The sequence below is a fragment of the Rhododendron vialii genome, chromosome 1a (assembly GCF_030253575.1).
Source record: "Rhododendron vialii isolate Sample 1 chromosome 1a, ASM3025357v1".
NCBI classification, from domain to species: Eukaryota; Viridiplantae; Streptophyta; class Magnoliopsida; order Ericales; family Ericaceae; genus Rhododendron; species Rhododendron vialii.
Genome location: NC_080557.1, coordinates 13,603,302 through 13,623,959, shown reverse-complemented (window position 1 = coordinate 13,623,959; position 20,658 = coordinate 13,603,302). Strand labels below are relative to the sequence as shown.

The window sequence follows — 20,658 nt, the reverse complement described above, 5'->3', positions numbered from 1 at the left end:
TTGTCTTTGTTCCGGTGCATTTTCACCTGGATGTCCTATGCGCCACTTTCCGGGAAGATACCTTTGTACAATCTTGCGGGTTAAAAATTCAAGGTAACAGAAGTACAAACAATTTTTGATACCGGTGATCTCACGAGCCCGACCCATGTATTTTCTCGTTTCCACTAATTTAAGCTTCACTCAAGATACCAATCCATGACAGCAATTGGATTCTTAGTGATATGTTTAATTTTGTTTGTTATTCCAAAAATGATATCACATTCGCGAAATCCATACCAACGTGCTAGTTGATCCTATCCAGATTGTGGCCCGCTTCACTACGAGTTATTTTTAGACATAGATCAAGAGCAACAAAAATGAAAGCACTACCAAAAAAAAAAAAAATTTCACGGCGTGTGAAAAACGCTGTAATATGTAGTACATGCTGAACGATGTATTAGCCCATGCTATTAAAAGTCTTCACTTTTCTATAGCGTTCATTGCCCGCTGTTGTTAACATATTAATTCCATAGCAGGAGACTGACCTATTTCATGAATGCAAATTGTGACCAGCTTCACTACGAGTAATTTTTTGACGTAGAAGAGCAACAAAAATGAAAGAAATAGGTGTTGTCTGCATATTTACATGAAGGCAAAATGAACATACGGGTGTTGCATAAAGATTTTTCCATTTCTCCCTGGCCTTTTCTATTTCATAAGCGTCAAATAGAATTGTGGAAGCATACACTTCACTTCCGAGTTGTTTAGAGGAAGAAGATCTATGAAATCCAAGCCCTGACCGGTCATTCGTTGACCTTTGAATATCAAGAAGGCCGTCCAACTTCTTTGAACCTGTATTTAAATGCTCAAAAAGATCGTTAGCACTGGTCAATTCAACTTGCAAATCGTTAATTTTACTTACCGATTGGATATTATCATCGGATAGGATTTTGTTCTTCTCTTTGAGAATCCCAACCTCCTTTATAACTTTATCTCTTTCAATAGTAAGAGTGCTCAAAGACCCTTGTAGTTCTTCTACTTGTATGCTCACAGCTGCTAGCTCCAAGTTAGACTTCTTATATGTTTTTACCAGCTTGAGATTGGTCTCAGCGATTTTCACACTTTCCTCATACAGCTGGTTATATTTTTCCCTTAATTCATGTATGCCCTCATCCTCATCTGTTTCTCCATCCTCACTATCATCTGAGGACTCATGATCACTCGAACGCTAATGCAAGGATGCTCCAAAAGCAATGAAATTTGTCTTGTCTTTATGCTCTTCCTCAGACTTGTCAGAATCACTGTCATCCCATGTTATTATTTGCCTTAATATTCATCTTCCTTTTTACCACGTTAACGCACTCATGAGCAATATGTCCATAGCCGTGACACTCGGAACATTTAAGCCTTGACGGTGGTCCTTTACCTCCATTTTTCTCTTTACCACTAGAAAACTCTACTTTGCCATCACAATTATTCTTTTTACTCTTAGAATCATTTTTTATGGCTTTCTTTTTAATAAACTTTTTTAAACTTTGAAAAAATATGTCCATGGCTTCAGTATCATACTCATCCTCACTATTGCAATCTGAATTCGTTTCATCAATTTGAGAATTTTTAAAAGCAATCGACTTAGTCGAAGGTTTTATTTTCAATTTATATATGAGATTCAGATTGCAACATATCTGCCTCATATGTTTGAAGGAGACCAACAATCTCTTCAACAGATTTTTCTGAAAGTTTTCGTTTTCCTTGAAGCATAGTAACTTTTGTTTTAAAACAATCAAGCAAAGATCTCAAATTTTTTTTAATGACTCTAAAAGAAGGGATAGACTCACTCAGGATTTTGCAACTGTTGACGATGGAGATCAGCTTTGAGTAAAATTGATTGAATGCCTCATCCTCATCCATTCTGATCATCTCAAACTCTGTAGTAAGCCTTTGCAGTTTAGACTGTTGGACCACATATGTTCCTTCAAGGCATATGACTAAAATATCCCATGCTTCCTTTGCAATCTCACAATTTGCTATTTTTCGGTGCTCAGTCACATCCACAGCACTGAATAGAATATCTAAGGCTCGATTATTTGATTGTAGCTCTGCCTTCTCCTATTTTGATAATTTAGAAGTAAGTTTCGGAACTGTTTCCTCGTCTATGATCTTTGTAGAGAGCTTTTACCCTCTCACACATGAGTTCCATATTTCCCCGTCTGCAGACCTCATTATTGCTTTAATCCGAGACTTCCAATAGTCGAAGTTCTCACTATCCAATATCGGTATACGATTCGAAGGATAGTTCATATTCATATCTATGTTCATCGTGAATAAGGATCCGCTCAAGAAAGATTCCTACAGAGTTATGAGTGACCCGCTCTGATACTAATTGACGGACCACTTTTCCACCATCTCTCCTAAAATCAATTGGTGGTAGGAAGGGTTTCAATCAAGTTTTTTATGGCATTCAACATCACACACGCAAGTCTGTTTTTACAGCGGTCGCAGGGAATAGCATTGTGTAACCAAATCCATTGGGGCATTCTAGGCCCAACAATTGCTCCCTCACAATGACGCTCCCGCGACTCGAACCCATGACTTCCTGACTCTGATACCACTTGAAATTTCTATTTTGCTACCAACAGTGTAATCAAGCAATAATAGAAATGAAGAATGAACGATGAACACCGAATATACATGGAAAACCCTAGATGGGTAAAAAATCACGGGAAGGAATCAAGCACTATAGAAAAACATTGTACGGTTACAATCAAACTTACTACACAATTGAGAATCCTCACAATTGACTCAAGAACGATAGCCGCATCCTCATTCACCGTACCCTGTGCTTGATTGCTGCCGCCTCGAATCCTCAAGCCTTCCGGATACTTTCAGAAATCCACTGAAAGTTTACTCATGAGATCGAATATGAGTTTGCAAAAACTTCTTGGAGTGATTAGGTTGGTCGCTGATCCATGAGAATCACTTGAACTCCAAGACGCAAAGCAGACATGTTTCTCGGTTCTTTAATTGCCGCTCCAATATATGTATTGACTGCAATACTCCACGTCCTTACCCTAGCTTCGAACAAAGTCTTCTATTCCCTCCGTCCTCTTTTTAAAGTCCAGTATTCATTTTGGGCTGTTCCTTAATAAGTGTCTATTTTGTAAAGTTAATGAGTAAAAGTTGATATATTTTCCATTTTGTCCCTAAAAGTAGATTTCATTTTGAAAAGTTAGTAAGTAAAAAGTATATTGATAATGTCTATGTAGAGGATAAGTAGGAAAAGTTGAGGTAAAAGTTGATGTGAAACGTATAATGATGATATTTTCTTAATAAATTGGAGTTACAAAGCGAGAGACTAAAAAAGGGTCGGAGGGAGTATTTATATTAGAGATACACCACATCACAAACCGAGCCATGCCACATCACAGAACAATCTGACCAGTCCCAAATTCCTTCTTTTTTAGACAAGAGCTTCCGATGGTTATCCGATTGATATCCCGATCAATCCGTTCCAGTTTAGCTTATAACAATCACTGTTAATTACAAACAATAATCCGTTCCAGTTTAGCTTATAACAATCACTGTTAATTACAAACAATGATTCATTCCATTCTAATTCTATACGGACTCACTACATTTAGACAATATTAAAACAAATTACAACTCGATAAAGAATGGAATGCAAAGGAAAATATGTTTTGTCAATGGAATTGCCAACCAAAATATAGCACCGCTTATTGGAGCTAACAAAGGTGAAACTATTCAATCACTTACAAAATACAACAAAAAAATGGTACTCCCTCCACCCCAAATTGCTCGCTGTTTTTGGGGCACCGTGCATTTTGCAAGCAAAAAATTATGTATATTTAAAGTTTATAGCTTCACAGAAAGACCTAAGATTAACAGGTTAACAGACATTATGACTCTAGTTTATGGTGTTAAAAGGTGAAACTATTCAATCACTTACAAAATACAACAAAAAAATGGTACTCCCTCCGTCCCAAATTGCTCGCCGTTTTTGGGGGCACCGTGCATTTTGCAAGCAAAAAATTATGAATGAGAATTTTTTTGAAAAATAATTACACCATTTTTTCTCAATAAGATCTTTTAATTGGTGTAAAAAAATTTGGGAAAAAAAAAACATGCTAACAAATTATTTTTTACATGTAAAATGCACGGTGCCTCCGAAAAGGCGAGCAATTTTGGATGGAGCGAGTAGTTAAACATAAATTATGCAATCTCGGGGCTCGAAAAACATTGCAACTAATAACATCATGGGTTTTTTTAGAATCTGATCAAAGGTTATCGCTCGAAAGGAAATGAAATCATTAGAATCCTAAGTTTAGTTACCAACGCCAATACCCTGGCCTAGGAAATTTTGATTTGGCACGCACGATCTGAAATGTTGTTGCATCTACTTACCAAAAACGGGGAATTTAGCTTCCAATGTGATCCCAAATATTTTCCTATGTAGGAACCTCAAAATATAAGACTGGGGCTTTAGCACGATAAGGGCAAATGCCAAAATTCATTTATAAAGTGGTAAGGATGCTCCTAGAAATCTGTTTAAGATGTTATACAAGCAAATAAAACTCTCTTTCATAGGATATTTATCAATTAGAATAAGCACATTCTGATCTTAATCTGTATGTCTACGTACCCACACCCTGTACCATAATTTAGGACAAGTCGTGTATTGCGATCCCATTCCTGTTCCAATTCCTCATACCTGAACAGTTTGCGTTCCAAGTAGATCTTAGATATAATGATGATTCTATTTGCCCAAAAAAAGAAACAAAACCACTGCAAAAACAGAAAAGAAACGAATGGCCCGCACCAATGCCACCGTTCAATTCTTATCTTGAGCCATATACTGTGTAGTTGTGGGGCAATTTAAGTCGGCATCTTCAACTTGAATCACTCGTTGTAATGCACTAGTTCATTTGTAGGTCCTAGTGGCACTCTTCAATATTGATGACTTCTCCTCATTTTATGATCAGCGCAAATCAACTTTTCAATATGAGTGGATTCCTTTAGCCTCAGTTTGGATATCAAGAATCTTGAGAAGGAATAAGAATGTGACACTATGCTGCTATGATTTCGACGTTTGGAAGGAACCGTAATTTGAATGTGATGCCACACTTTCAGGATTTTCATGTTTGGCAGAGAGGCAGGAATAGTATTGTGATTCCTGACGACGACACATTCTAACCAGGAGTCACATTACCAGATTAAGTAGGAATCTGATCCCATGGGAATCTTATGCCTTGTTCGTTTCTCTTTTTGAAAAAATATTTCCAACTCAAAAACTACCCATTACATCTACTTCCAATCATTATTCTTTACTCATTATCCCTATCTCCAATCATTATTTTCATTTCTCTCTCTATCACTCTCCATTCATTACCCTTACTTCCAACCATTACTCTCATAAAAAAAATTCAAAAATTTCTCAAAAACTCATCAAAATATAGCATTAGATTCCTGGCTCAATCAATTTAAAAAAAAATATTGACTTTGATAAATTTTTAAAATAATTAATTCCTGCATAAGAATACTGAATTAATTCAAACACTAAAATGAAATTACTTCAGGTGTTGTATTCCTAGGAATCTCATTCCTAATAGTCATATTCCTATTCTCACTCAATAAAATTCTTAATAATTTGATTCCTAGTAACACATTTCTATTCTTACTGAAGATTCCGATCATCCAAACTGAATCTATTTTTCCATGAACTTGTCCCCCTAACATCTTCATGTCTGCATACAAAGCTATGTTCACTTTTGTACACATTATTTCTTATGAACCAAAACATATAAGGCCCGTTTGGATATGGGGAAAGAATTGGGGGTATTTGTTAATAAAGGGATAAGATAGTAGGAGGTATTGGTTAATAAGAAATAGCCCATATTGATGTGATGTTTATGGAGGGGGATTTTATAGTAGTTGGTTTGGATGAGGTATTAGAGAATGTGGATTAAATAAGGGAAATGATTTTGCCACACCATTTTTTGATAATGCCACACCCTGCAAATGTATTTTTGCACCAAAAAATACACTTGCAGGTTGTGGCATTATCAAAAAATGGTGTGGCAAAATCACTACCCTTAAATAATACTTGGTTTGGATAGGGGATAATTTGGTGTATACGGGGGAATGATATAAAAAGCTGTCAAATGACTCTTTTGCCCTTATACATTATTAAATTAGATTATTCATTAAATTATATATAAAAGTGCAAAATTCAATGAAATTAATTAATTTTTCATAATGAAACAATAATAATTTAGTTTATTAATAAATAAATAAATTTAATAAGCATAATAAATTAAAAATCATTTTTAAAGTGTTTTTTTTTTTAAGTGGGGAATTTTCAATACCCTTCTTTAATTTACATTTACAATTTAATTATGTGTGCATGTTAATTTATTATTGGCGGGGTGTATGATAGCACATGGTCACACAAGCACATAATTATTTTTCTTTGTTGTTTTTAAGTGTTTTTTTTCTTAATTTGTTTTTTTTTAAAGTGGAAAACTTGTAATACATTTCTTTAATTTATATTTATAATTTAATTATGTGTGCATTTTAATTAATTATTGGTGAGGGTGTATGATAACACATGGTCTCAGATGCACACAATCATTTTTCTTATTCTTCTCTTCCTTCATTTTTGTCACCGTTTAAGAGAGAGAGAGAGAGAGCGAGAGACAGCAGCGGCGGGGGCGGCAGCAGAAGAAGAAGAAGCAGCAGCAGAAGAAGCAGAAGAAGAAGAAGAAGAAGCAGCAGCAGCTACGACTGGTTCGATCCCTCCTCTCTCCGATCTGTCCTTTCTCGGATCTGTCCTTTCTCCGATCTGTTCTTCTTCTTCCTATTTCTTCCTATTTCTTGTTTGTTGCTCCAGAAAACAAAACCAACGTTAGGGGTTGGGGAAGGGGGTTTAAGAGGGGTGGAATCGTCAATTTTTGAGGGGATTAGGGGTATAAGTTATGGATACCTCAAACCCTACCCATAGGTAAGACCCCCGAATACCCCTCTCTCCGGTGTTACACAAGAGCGGGATAAAACAATACCCAGCCTCAAATGGCTTCCCAAACCAGGGATAAGCCGTAGGCCCAGGTATAAATGGGGGGTATCGTACAAAATAGAGCACGCTAGCCTCCTTGTGAGTAAATAGGCAAAAGGCTTACACAGTGATGTCTGTTTGGGATGAAAGGGACAAACAGTGTTTCCTATTAATTGGCTTGTTGAATACACAGATATATAGTTCAATCCTCACTTGAGTCTTGTGACTAATTTGCAAATGTTAAACTTTCCTCAAGAATAATTCTGATGCAAAATAGATTCAAACTCACACACAAATCCCCACTATTGTTAAGTAAAACACTTTCACAAGTCAAGTTCACTCTCCAGTTACCAAAAAAAAAAAAAAAAGTGTGCTCACCAACATGATCAACATTCGTGGTATCAAGCTTAAATATTTATCGCAAAGCGTTCATTCGTATTTGGCTCTCGATTATAGAATCTCTGTCCTGTTTCTTGGTTCCTAAAACCAAGTGACGACTCTCAACAGTACAAGTGCGCCGCAATTGGCACTTTTGGTATTAGGTATGCCGCTATGGGTACCACGATTCTTTTGTTATATAAATAAACGAGCCTATCACTGTGTGGCGATACTTCTCCGAGGGGGTGTCCACAGCTATAATGTTTTTACACAAGTATTTAGGCATACAAAAAAGCTATGAAAACATCATAGTGTACGCTAAATGTACACCGGCTTGTGTGGGATCCGTTTTCGGGTTTCACACAAATGATCAGCACTATTCAATTTGGTTAAAATATTTTTTTAAGAATCTATGTAAAAAACTATATGAGTCGAATGTCAGTAGGGGTTTGATTAATCCGTTCACTTTACGATCCTTGAATTCAGGATGGCATGCATAAAGATAAAGGCCTTCCACGAAGATTCTTCTTTGCCTTTGTAAAATCAAACGCCAAAAAGTAAAGTGGAGTAAATGTGCCTTTATTCCACCCAGACAACACCACCGACCACCATTATCATTTTACCTTTTCTTCCCACTTGAATTAGTATGAGAATAAATTCCTTACAACGGCGGTGTAAACCCCTCCTTTTCCTCCAAACCAATACAAACGCACCACGTCAGCAAAAAAGGTACGGAAGTGGAGAAATTCACACCTTTTCCTCTCCTCTGGTAACTAGGGTTAACTTCACTTATGGGGACAAAGTTTGATTAATTACAAAAAAAAAAAAACCATCATTGCATAAAGACCCCTTTGCCCATTATCTTTACTTCTACTCCGTCTCTACACCGTCTCTACCGAATCGATAATTTTGGCCTTTTCCTCTTTGTGCGTGGAAGCAACCACCAGTCGTTGTATAGCTTCCATTGCTCCATCAAGTATTTTATTCTTGTAGACTTTTTGCTTATTGTTTCCTATACAATAACATACATGTATACACATTTTCATTCCTATGTGTAAAGATTGATTGGGTATTCGAGATTTAACTTTGTTTTTAAAACCACTAAAATTTCTTCACACCTCCAAATACATATAGGGCTTGTATGTGAAATCTCTTTTCCAACTCAAACTTAAGTCTCCTAACTCAAAATCTATAACCCCCCATCACAAAAAACTCTAGATATTTATTTCCCTGAAAAATTAGGTTTTGTTCCTTATGTTAATTTTTTTTCCTTATTTGCAATTGTTTGCTTGTAATGTATATGTGCATTTAATTTATATTGTAGAATTGATATGGAAAACACATCCAGTGGAGGAAATTTGGGAGAAGTGTACTACACAGAGGAAAATTCAATAGATGGTTTCAAGAATCCAGATTTTGAGAAAGAGCACTTTGTAGACACTAATTCAATGGAAGGTTTGGAGGATTTAGAATTTGTGGAAAATGAAAAAGATCAACCTATGAAATCATCTTTGTATAAGGGTACTCCAAAGCCATGTATAGGCTTGATTTTTGAGGAATGGGAAGATGCTCTGAGTTGTTACATAGCATATGCGAGAAGAAGGGGTTTTAGCATTCGAAAAAATCGTGCTCGACGATCTCGTATGGATAATTCAATGATTGGGGTAGAATTTTGTTGTCATAGAGAAGGATTTCATCGTCTGAGTTATTATTCATCGTCTGAGTTATTACAAGAAGCATAAGGATGCTTCAAATTGCTCTGAAACAATGATTGGTTGTAAAGCAACAATGAATGTGACAAAAGATGATGAAAAATGGGTTGTAAGTAAGCTTGTGGACGAACATAGAAAAAGGAGGGTGGAAATCATTTCTCAAAATAGTTATCACTATATATTGCTACTCGTCTCGGATGACACTTGCCTTTTTTCTTACTTCTTTTAGTCTTTGTATTCACTTCAAAGATTAATAAAATTTTATTTTTTGCCATTTAAAAAAATATATTGCTGATAGCGAGGTCTAAATAAGAGACAATATTATGTGTATGTGCATAATCACCATTTTATTTTATATTGGTTTGTGAAAAATCTTTGCAAATGAATATTCAGTTTTAAAAGATCCAGTTGAAGCACAGTGAGCATAAAAGAAACTGGCCGTGAAGAGACGGAGTAGAATTCTTGATAATAGGGAAAGGGGTCTTTATGCAACGATGGGTTTTTTTGTAATTAATCAAACTTTGCCCCCAAAAGTGTAATGGTTTGGAGGAAAAGGAGGGGTTTACACTGCTGGTGTAAGGAATTTATTCTCAATTAGTATTTCCCTTTTTTTACTTGCCTGGAATTCCCAAGCTGAGGAGAGAGAGAGAGAGCCGTTTCTCACTCCAAGTCCGTACCGCCGACTATATTGTCGCCTTTTCCCCGCTGTTTATGCACAAGATCGAACAATCTTCACTTCTTCAGCTCTGTCTATTGGGATTTAAAAAATTCAGCCATCACTCCACATGTGCATACTCTCTCTCTCTCTCTCGAAATTCCTCGATTTATTGATTTCTAATGTCACTTTTATAAACCGTGTGTTTATTTTGCAGATGATGATAAATAGGAGGCGGAACTCTTGAATTGGTTCTATAAACACTGGGAACGAACTCCCTAATCTTTCGTGTGCCCACTGCATAAGGATAAGTTCTATACATAAATCAATATACATCTCTCTCTCTCTCTCTCTGTGTTGTGTGCATAAATATGGATGCCTCGTGGGCAGAAGGATGTTCTTCCTCTTCCATACCCATATTACCGCAATGGATATACCACGTCTTTGTGAGTTTCAGAGGTGCCGATACTCGTAAAAAATTTACCAGCCATCTGTTTGCTGCTTTAGAGGACAATGGTTTTCGCACATTCAGGGACGACAAAGAGCTCGAAAGAGGAGAATATATTAGCGATGGGTTAGTGAAAGCAATTGAGGGTTCCAGAATTTCGTTAATAGTGTTCTCAAAAGACTATGCTGGGTCGAGGTGGTGCCTTGATGAACTTGTGAGGATCATGAATTGTAGGGAGACTTTGAAACAGATTGTCGTGCCCATCTTTTATGATGTTGTTCCATCCGACGTGCGGAAGCAAATGGGGGTTCTTCAACTAGCATTTGCCAAGCATGAAAGGCGTTTTAGAGAGGGGTTGGATGGCAAGGTGAAAAGGTGGAGGGCAGCTCTTACTGAAGCTGCTAATTTATCAGGTCGGCACTTGCTGAATGAGGCCAACGGGTATTTTCCTTGACCCTTCTGATATTTACAAGAAAATGACTTTAAAACAGCACACGTACACATTTAGAACTTGCAATTACTTGACATTTGTACTTCACAATTGTTAGGCCAAAATTAGCATGATTCATCCCATAGTCACGGATCAAAAATAAAAAATAAATCCCATAGTCATGACTAATTCTAGATTTAATGAGTACTTATTCTTGTTTTTTATTGTTAATTGATGCACAAATTGGCAGAGATGAAGCTGAGTTAATTAAGATGATCATTAAAGATGTTAGAGAAAAAGTAAATCCAACACATCTAAATGTTCCAGACCACCAAGTTGGACTAGAGCTTCGTGTTGCAAAGCTCAATGTGTTGCTGAACATGGAATCCAATTGTGTTCGCATTGTTGCCATATGGGGCATGGGTGGAATTGGCAAGACTACAATTGCAAAAAGACTGTATAATCTCATCCAACCCAAGTTTGAACGTAGCGGTTTTCTTGCGAATGTCAGAGAAACTTCGCAGCAATCGAATGGTCGAGATGAGTTACAAAAGAAACTTCTTTTGGCTTTATTAAAAAGAACTCATGAAGTAAGTAATTTTTATGAAGGCATCGAGGTTATAAAGAAGGTAGCTTTCGGTCGAAAAAAGGTTCTTCTTGTTCTGGATGATGTGGATAATGTCCAACAATTGGAGGCACTAGCCATAAATCGAGATTTCTTCGCCCCTGGAAGCAGAATCATCATAACAACAAGAGATAAGTCTTCGCTAAAAATTCTTGAATTGGGTGAGAATGAGATATATGGGCCAGAGAAATTGGACAAGGACGAATCCCTTGAGCTCTTCAGTTGGCATGCCTTTAAGGAAGTCCACCCTCCAGACGACTATTTGGACCTTTCACACCAAATTGGGCATTATGCTGGAGGGCTTCCGTTAGCTCTTGAAGTTTTGGGTTCCTATTTCTGTGGCGAGAGCATACCTCAATGGGAAAGTGCAATAGCAAAATTAAGAAAAATTCCTGATGATGATGTTCTGGGAAAACTTAACATGAGTCTTAAGATTAGTTTTGATTCATTAAGCGAGCAATTGAAGAAGTTGTTCCTCGATATGGCATGTTTTTTTGTTGGAATAGGTCGAGATTTTACAGTAAAAATATTGGAAGGCTACAACATTTACGCAGAAGATGGGATTCGGAAACTATTCGATCGGTGTCTCATAAAATACGACCGTCATGACCAAATTGTGATGCATGATATGATTAGAGACATGGCCAGAGAAATCGTCAGGCAAGAATCTTTTGAGGATCCTGGAAAGCGTAGCCGATTGTGGTATCTTGACGATGTCCTTGAAGTTTTGAGAGATGGAACGGTGAGAGCCATATGCATCAAGATTTTAATCAATTATTGATGCTTCTTTACTGCAATAATACTACATGCACTTGTGCCCATTCTAATACTGATTTATATGACATGAATATTCCCAGCTTTCTATTTTGTTTTCTCACGGAGTTACTTTTTTCTTCCCTCATTATGAGCTGGGTTTTCATATTAGGGAACTGAAGCAGTTAAAGGCCTCATCCTAAATGCTACAAATGTCCAAGTGAATACAAAGCCATTTGAAAAGATGGACAGACTGTGGTATTGTGAGCATGTCCTTGGGGTTCGAAGAGATGGCATGGTGAGGACCATACTGCATGATCTTTTTATCAACTGCTCATCTTTAGTTACTGCTGTCTGCAGTAATGCCACATATGTTTATGCACATTCTTAGTTCTAAGTCTCAACTTACATGAATATTCCTGGCTTTATTTTATGCTTTCTAACCCAAGGTACTTTATTTCCCCTCGTTATGCACTGGTTTTTTTTATTAGGGAATTGAAGTAGTTGAAGGTCACCTTCCAGACTTTAATGATCCAAAAGATGTCCAAGTGAATGCTAAGGCATTTGAAAAGATGAACAACCTCTTGTTGCTTCATCTCGATTACGTTCACCTAACTGCTGGTTATGAACATATTTCTAGAAGGCTATTATGGCTAAGCTGGAAAGGCTTCCCTTTGGATTGTATACCTTGGAATTTTTCTATGGAGAAGCTAGTTGCTCTCGATTTGCGTTATAGCAGCCTGAAAAAAGTTTGGAATGGAAACATGGTACATCCTTATTTCTTTCTCTATCCCACATCTATTGCACAGTATATTTCGTGAAAATTAACTTTCCTTGAATTCTTTTGGACAGATTCTGGACAAACTGAAGTTCCTTTACCTCAGTCACTGCCATTACCTAACCAGAACCCCTGACTTCTCTGGACTCTACTCTCTTGAGGAACTGTTGCTTAATGATTGCAAAAGTTTGGAGGAGGTTGATGAGTCTATTAGATGTCTGAACAAACTTCTTGTCCTGGATATGAAAAACTGTACAAAACTTCGGAAGCTTCCCTCTGGCATTTGGATGTTGAAATCTCTCAAACATCTTGATCTCTCTGGCTGCTCCAAGCTAGGAAACTTAGGTGTATTTAAAGGACCACTATGTAAGTTATGGTGTTTATTCTTCTCGTCTGGGACATTGCCACCAAAGGGTGTGGATTCTATTGGGTTTTCACTCACCCCTGTCCCGGCCTCCAGTTGCTTAAAGGAATTAAATTTGAAAGACTGCCATTTGTCATATCTACCGGATGAAATAGGGAATCTAATCTCATTGCGGACTCTGGATCTTGCCCAAAACAATTTGAATACCTTGCCGGGTGGTATATGTAACCTTACTTGCTTGAAGCATTTGCGTTTGGACAACAACAATGTGTCCCATCTGCCTAGTGGAATTGGGAGGTTGACCTCATTAGAGAGTTTGAATCTTGAAAGAAACAGTTTATGTACCCTACCGGATACCATTGGAACGCTGTCTTGCTTGAAGGAGTTGTTTGTGGGAAATAACAAGCTCTCACATCTTCCTAGTGAAATTGGGGATTTGGACTCTTTGAAAATTTTGAAACTTCAGCATAATAATGGTTTCAGTGCCTTCCCGGAAAGTATATGCAAACTTATTCGCTTGCGGGGATTGAGTTTGTATGACTGCAACTTGTCTCATCTTCCTAGTGGAATTGGTGGGTTGGTCTCATTAGGTTCCTTGAATATTGGGAAAAATAATTTCTGCACCATACCCGATAGTATCAGTAACCATCCTCGCTTGGAGACGATCGGCTTGAGTAATTGTGCAAAGCTCCAATCTCTTCCAAAGCTTCCAACATGTCGTTTTGTGGATGCAGTGCGTTGCCCATCATTAGAAAGCCTACCACTTGAATTGGATCAGCTGGGGCAGTGCGTGGACTATTCGGAATCCAATAAATTAGCTGAGAACAATTTTTTAACTAGTCTCTTAAAACAACTCCCCAAGAGTAAGGTACTCTCTCTCTCTCTCTCACGCATTGGAATACTTTATATTTCTATAAGAAGGTAAAATCATAGTTTTTGAAAAGCCATATGATCGCTATAATCCTTGATTTCTATTCATCTTCCAAGTCTCATTGTAATATTAGTAACCAAACCGAGCCTTATGTCCCAATCAATTGGGGTCGGCTACATTAATCATGTTTTTCCATTGAGCTATGTTTAGGGCTACCTCTTCACTTAGATTTAGTAAGCCCAAGTCCTTTTGTATCAGTACATCTAGGATCCAGCTGTGATGCCTCAATCCGGTTTGGGATTCGGCCATAATTGGTGGTAAGTGTAATCATAGTAAATGGTATGTAAAGTTTGTGTGGTAAGTAAAATTGTAATTTTTTGTGGAAAACCATAAAATCACATTTTTTTTTTGGTAAGTGGTTTTGATCTAATGGATGAGGTTTATTCATTTTTCAATCTAAAGGCTCATATTTATGGGGTATCCATGCCCCAATATCACTGTGGGGCATAGAAGAAAAATTCGCATGTCTGAATACTGTTAGGTCAAATCTTAAGAAAAAGATGTTTGTACTCTGACTAATTTCATTATCTATTGGAACAGGGGCTCTCTGAACTTCAGCATGTTGTTTCTATTGTTGTTCCAGCACGGGATGACGAGGTTCATACTTGGTTCCCGTACCATGATGGTAGAGAGCCAAATGTATCTTTTGTGGTGCCGCCTTCTCCTTCTGTGAACCAGAAAATGTTGGGTTGGATTCTACGCCTATTACTCTGGGCTCCCCGGCAAGCACCTTACCAACAACTTCACGAATTATGTATTGAAGAGGTGATCTGCAATAAAATCAAAAGGGAAGGATTACTCGACGTATTATTCCATTTTAGAGCCGGTCCCACCGATGTGAATCTTGTGTGGCTTCAGTATATGCCACAGGGTTACGACGGATTGCAATTAGAAGGCGGTGATGAAGTGGAGATCCCAATATATGCAAATGACGCATTGGTAAAGAACTGGGCGATTGATCTGATTTACGAGGCTGATGAGATTCACAAGGGCACCGACACCTTGTACCAAGTGGTGTCAGTTTAGTAGTATTAACAAATTCAACTTAATTTGACAAATACTCTTCTGCTACACATTGGAGGCATTGTATAAAAAGAAAATCTGTTCGAGTCCTTTGTGTCCAATCTGGCAAGAAGAAGTGGAATCGTCCATCCACTTGCTAGCTAGGTGTCAGTGGGTTCAACAGGTTTGGTATTTTTCTCCACTATGTTTAGACATGAAAATTATAGCAGGTGAAACGGTGAGGGACTGGTGGTGTAGTCTGCTTGATAAGTGGAAAGGTGAGTCTAATCCACTTAATTTGTGGGCTGCAGTTGGGGCAATAATTTGGAGAGTGTGGAAGTGTAGGAATGATCTAGTTTTTAATGGGATCAGGACAAGGCCAGATGTTGCGTGTCAAATGGCTATTTCCGATGCAGAGTCCTACTTGAAAGCTATGGAAGGAATGAGACGAGGAATTAACGAGGAGAGATCAGCAAGGGTCCAAGAGCAGATTCGATCTGGCAGCATCCGCAAGAGGGATGGGTTAAAATTAATTTTGGCGTTGGCTTGGATCATCATAGCAAATGTGGGGGTGGGGGTGTGCGAGTGGTTATCCGTGATTCTTTGGACAGATTCAGAGCAACTCATTCGGTTAATGTTCCAAATTTGTTCAATCCATTGCTTGGGGTAGCTCTGGCTGCTCGGGAGAGTTGTAAATTTGCAGAGGAATTGGGTTTTTAGCATATCGTGTTTGAAGGAGATTCCAGGCAGGTGGTACAGCTTATTCAGAGGCAAACGGAGGAGCACAACAGATTAGCAATTGTGTTCTGTCTGCTTTTATGGAGTCTTTGGTGCAGTTTGCTCGTCATGGTGGCAATGGAGTTGCTCATTGCTTGGCCCAGAGTGCTGTGAGAGGGAGTCATTCTTGGACTTGGGAATTTATCCCTCCGTCGTGGCCTCTGTCCTCCCTTATGAGGGATGGATGCCCTATTTGATGTTTTTGACTTTCCTTCTTTTATAATCAAGATCCTATCATTTTGACAAAAAAAAAAATCAAAATCAAAATCACATTAATTAGGTTGAAAATTTCTGATGATTGCAGAACGGAAGGGAAAAAAAAAAAAAAGCTTTATCGATTCAAAGCTTTGTTAGAGGTTAAGGGAGAAATACAAGTGGCGAGGAAACTTGGTTTAGGTTTTTCACACCACATCACATTCGCGAAATTCATATCAACATGCTAATTGGTCGTATGCAGGAAAGAGTCCAATTGTTACCCCAACCGCGTATCAGCGAGACAGATGAGAACAATTGCCATCCCAGCATCTGTTGTATTGTTAATTATTTCATAATACGTGAATTTTATCAAAGCTACCTGCAACAGAGGAGGAACAAAAGATGGCCAGGAAAGACATGCCACTTGAATGCAGACTGTGGCCCGCTTCACTCGGAGTAATTTTTTGACATAGAAGAAGAGCAACAAAAACGAAAGAAATAGGTGTCTTCATAATGGGAATTACGAAAACTAAAATGGTAGTTCTAAATCCCAGTCAAAAAAAAAAAAAAAAAGGGTAGTTCTAAACGAGAACTTCAACAAAATTCAAACCTTTTGCTGTTAGTTACTTAAATATCAATGAGTTCTTTTAATTTGTCAAGAAAAAATTGAACTTTTCATGATAAAATGGTATTTATTTTAGTTCTCATTTTTGCGGACGGGACAATCTTATTGGAAGTAGATCTTTTATATGCAAGTAAGAAACTTTGGTGAGAAATATGTACACGTTTATTGCGAGTGGCAGCTCTAGAATTAGATACAGACGGGAGCCACATAGTATGTTCAATTTTTTTTAAAGGGACTAAAGGAAAATTATGTCCGTCTATTTTATTTTATTTTAAATTATCAAGATTTTGAAGACATCAAATCACAAAATTTTCTTGCAACTATCAAAGTAAACGTACAAAAGCGAGATTATTTAAAAGTTGAGAGGTGTTATGGCCTCCATATAACGATCCGCACCCCTCCCGTGTGACGATCATCCCAATTTTTTTTTTTCTTTTGAGTGGAGAGGTGTATCTGTGTATATTGTTTATAATTTGACATGCATAAGCAATCCAGTTATATATTCTCTATCGTATTTTGCCAAGTTGAAATCATAGGGAAATTTTTACAACGAGCCTTTGTTTATTGATTCAATCACTGGGCAAAACGACGACTTACTCTAACACCAAAAAATAAATAAAAATTCACATGGCTAAATATGTTGTTTCAAGGTAAATGTTAGTAGAACAGAAAAACAAAAACGAAACTAGAAGAAAAAAAAAATTAAAAAATCCGAAACCATCCATTGTAATGACAACTTTCCAAATCTCAATAGATTGTTCTCACGCATTTTTTCAGGCTTGCAGTGGTAAAGAAGTGGGCGATTGATGTGAATTACGAGGCTGATGATGAGATTCACAAGGGCACCGACACCTTGTAGTCTTGTACCAAGAAGTGGTGTCAATTTAGGCTCCGTTTGTTTGTTTGTTTGGACGTAAAATATTTTTCGGTAAAATGTTTTTCCTATTTTTCAGTGTTTGGTTGTGTAAAAAATGAAGAAAACATTTCACATGTAAAACATTTTTCATTAATTGGATGAAAATGACTTACCTTTAAATCTTCCATAAGTTATTTTCCGAAATGAACGCGTTGCCCCACCGTTCAATTCCAATATTCTCAGATCTCTCCACCCTTTAAGCCTCCCCCCTCTCTCTCTCCTCTACACTATTTTGTTGATTTCTAAAAATATTTTTCAAGTACCAATCAAACACCGAAAAATAAAAATTTGAAATTTATTTTCTGAAAAAATATTTTACAAAGCAAACATATTACGTTGTAAAACATTTTACATCGAAACAAACGGAGTCACTAACAAATTCAACCTAATTTGAAAATACTCTTCTGCTACGCATTGTGATATTTGGACTTCTTTTACTCCTGCTTTCATCCAATTTACTCCTGCTTTCATCCAATGTACCCACTGGATTTCGTAGGTTGAAAAGACAAAATACTTGTACTAATTGTTAATTTATGTTTTCCCTAGGGTTTCAATTTCAGTTTATCTCATTTGTTTAGTTTGCATTTACAGTGCCGCACATAGAACAATCGTCTTTGATGTACAACTGCGTGGCTTGGCGGTCTCCCTGTTATTAGGGTGAGTTTTCTATTGTGTGTAGAACAGCGATTGGTGCGATCCAGCCTTTGGCTTTTAGAGAATATAGTAGTCGTCTGGGTGTTCGTACCTGGTAATGCTACCCTCTTTTGTGGCTTTCTAGTTCCTTTGATTAAGGACGAATGCTACCTTTACGTGATTATCTTATGTATTCGTGTTTCCTATCAATGAAACTATTACCATTTTGAAAAAATAAAATCGAACAGTCATTTATCGTTTGGATTTAAGATTCCGAACAATGATACAGAATTTTAATTCTGAACGAGTAACCGTCTCGAAATTGACAAATTCCAAACAATTCTTAATTGTACAAATTTACGATCTCGAACACCTAAGACCATCAGAATAAAAGTAAGCGATTACAGCCATAATGGCTAGTGTTGTCCAAAGTTGGAGGTAGAGATGGTGGTAGGTGGTGGTGGAGGTGGAGGTGACAATAATTGGTATTGTTTGGGGATGAGGTGTTTGTGAGAGGTAAAGTTAGAGGAGGATGAGGAGGAGGTGGAGGTCATGGTGGTTTTTGGACTAGAAGAGGTGGAGGAGGTGGAGAGAATGGTAAATTAATGTTAGGTGTGGGTACTGAGCAATCTGAATTTCCCCAAATTTTAGCCATTCTTGTAAACACGTACATAATTACCGAAAAACCCTGCGTACACCGTTGCCAGCCAAATCCACTATACCGAAAAACTCTATGTGTCTTTGCTCCCATGCATTTTCAACCACGTGTCCTATGCGCAATCTTTCCGGGAAGATACCTTTGTACAATTTTGCGGCTGAAAAATGCAAGGTAATGTAGGTACAAACACTTTTGATACAGGTGATCTCGTGAATCCCACCCTGTATTTTCTCGTTTCCACCAATTTAAGCTTCACACATGATACCAATCAACGACAGTAATTGGATTCTTAGTGATTGGTTTTTTTTTTTTTTTTTTGGTTCTTCAAAAATGATATCACTATCTCCCCTATAAAAAGGCCAAGGGAAACTACATAGGACAGTTCTCCAAATCAATATTTCGGGTCTTTTAATTCCCTAAAACAGCGTAATTTTAGTTGTGGTCCAGCAAATTTGTTTTTGTAAGGTCGGATTCTGATACTTTTTGGGGAAGTGCATAGGTCTCTTCGATGTTTCACTTTTGGAGCAATTGATTACAGCAAAAACCTACGCGGTCACGGTTGCGGTGGTGGTGAGCGGCGGGACTGGAGGTGGCGGAGTGGGATAAGGCACCAGAGTGTGGTGATTCCGTGGATGGTGGAGGAGATGGGTGGGTTTACAAGGAAGTTTTTTACTGTAATTTTTTTGGACCGGTGCAAAGAGAAAATGAGGCTAGATAGAAAATTTTCTGGGGTCATACAGAATCACTCAACATGCTTGCCAACAAGTAGTAAATGGAAGGACAATCTTGTCTTCTTATATTGTCAAATCAAATAAAGTACGGGAGGATCAAAAGCGAGTGTCAAAATTATTTTCCTATTGACAAAAGAACACAAAATATCCACTTATCCGAGAAATACTTGTCCTTCAATTGTAAAATTGGAGTTCACTAAAAATGGGGTGTTTTCGGTAAAGTATGCGTACTTGCTGTCTCAGATTTCGGATCAAGATCTTGGTGAGAACCAAGCTCGGTTTGGAAAATGGGGAAAGGTTTGGGATTTGGGTCTTCCGCCTAAATTTCAATTGTTCATCTGGAAGGTTTTACACCGAACTTTAGAGGTTAAAAATGCTCTTTTGAGGAGGAATGTTAATGTGGAACCGGGGTGTCCTTTAGGTGAGAAGGAAGTGGAGACAATAGAGCATCTATTTTTCTAGTGTGCTTTTGCTAAAAGATTGTGGAGGGCGACTCATTTGGGATTCAATTTTTGATTTGGGTGTTCCTATCCCTTTTGGGGAATGGTTTGCGAAGTGGATCGCGGAGGTGCCGAGTAAAGAGTTAATATGTGATTCAGTTTTAATCTTATGGTTTATTTGGTGCATTCGTAATGAAGCTTTATTTCAGCATAATGTTGGTTGTGTGGATAATGCGTTGGCAACTTGGCTCGATTTTCAGGACTCAGAAGTTTATGCAGGTCCGGTTTGATAAGCGGCAAACAGATTGGGCATGGTGTTTAACAGTTATTGCAGAGCTGGTGGGCGTGAAGGGAGTGTTCAGTTTGTGTTGAAAAAGAGGGATTGTGAGTTTAATGGGTACCAAGTTTTTGTTACGGATGGAGCTAAGAGGATGGGCACGGGATGTGGTGCGGCAGCCTAGGTTCTGTTGGATGGAGCAGGACAAGAGGTGGTTAGTCAAGTGATGCTTTGCAACGCATCTTCAGCGGCAATGGTGGAGATTCGAGCGGGGCTGCTAGC

At 37.8% G+C, this 20,658-nt stretch overlaps 1 protein-coding gene across 2 annotated transcripts; it reads left to right on the top strand.

Moving 5' to 3' along the window:
* Positions 1-6,631: 6,631 nt before the first annotated feature.
* On the top strand, positions 6,632-15,231 carry LOC131300514 (disease resistance protein RPV1-like). Of its 2 annotated transcripts, none has more exons than XM_058326408.1 (7): positions 6,632-6,783; positions 10,011-10,682; positions 10,922-12,038; positions 12,222-12,347; positions 12,541-12,816; positions 12,902-14,059; positions 14,663-15,231. In XM_058326408.1, exons 2-7 carry the CDS (start codon positions 10,165-10,167, stop codon positions 15,146-15,148), a joined length of 3,681 nt encoding a protein of 1,226 aa, XP_058182391.1. In that variant the 5' UTR covers positions 6,632-6,783; positions 10,011-10,164; the 3' UTR covers positions 15,149-15,231. The 2 variants fall into 2 exon arrangements, with proteins under 2 accessions (XP_058182391.1, XP_058182399.1); XM_058326416.1 differs by lacking the exon at positions 6,632-6,783 and adding an exon at positions 9,229-9,925.
* Positions 15,232-20,658: the final 5,427 nt, after the last annotated feature.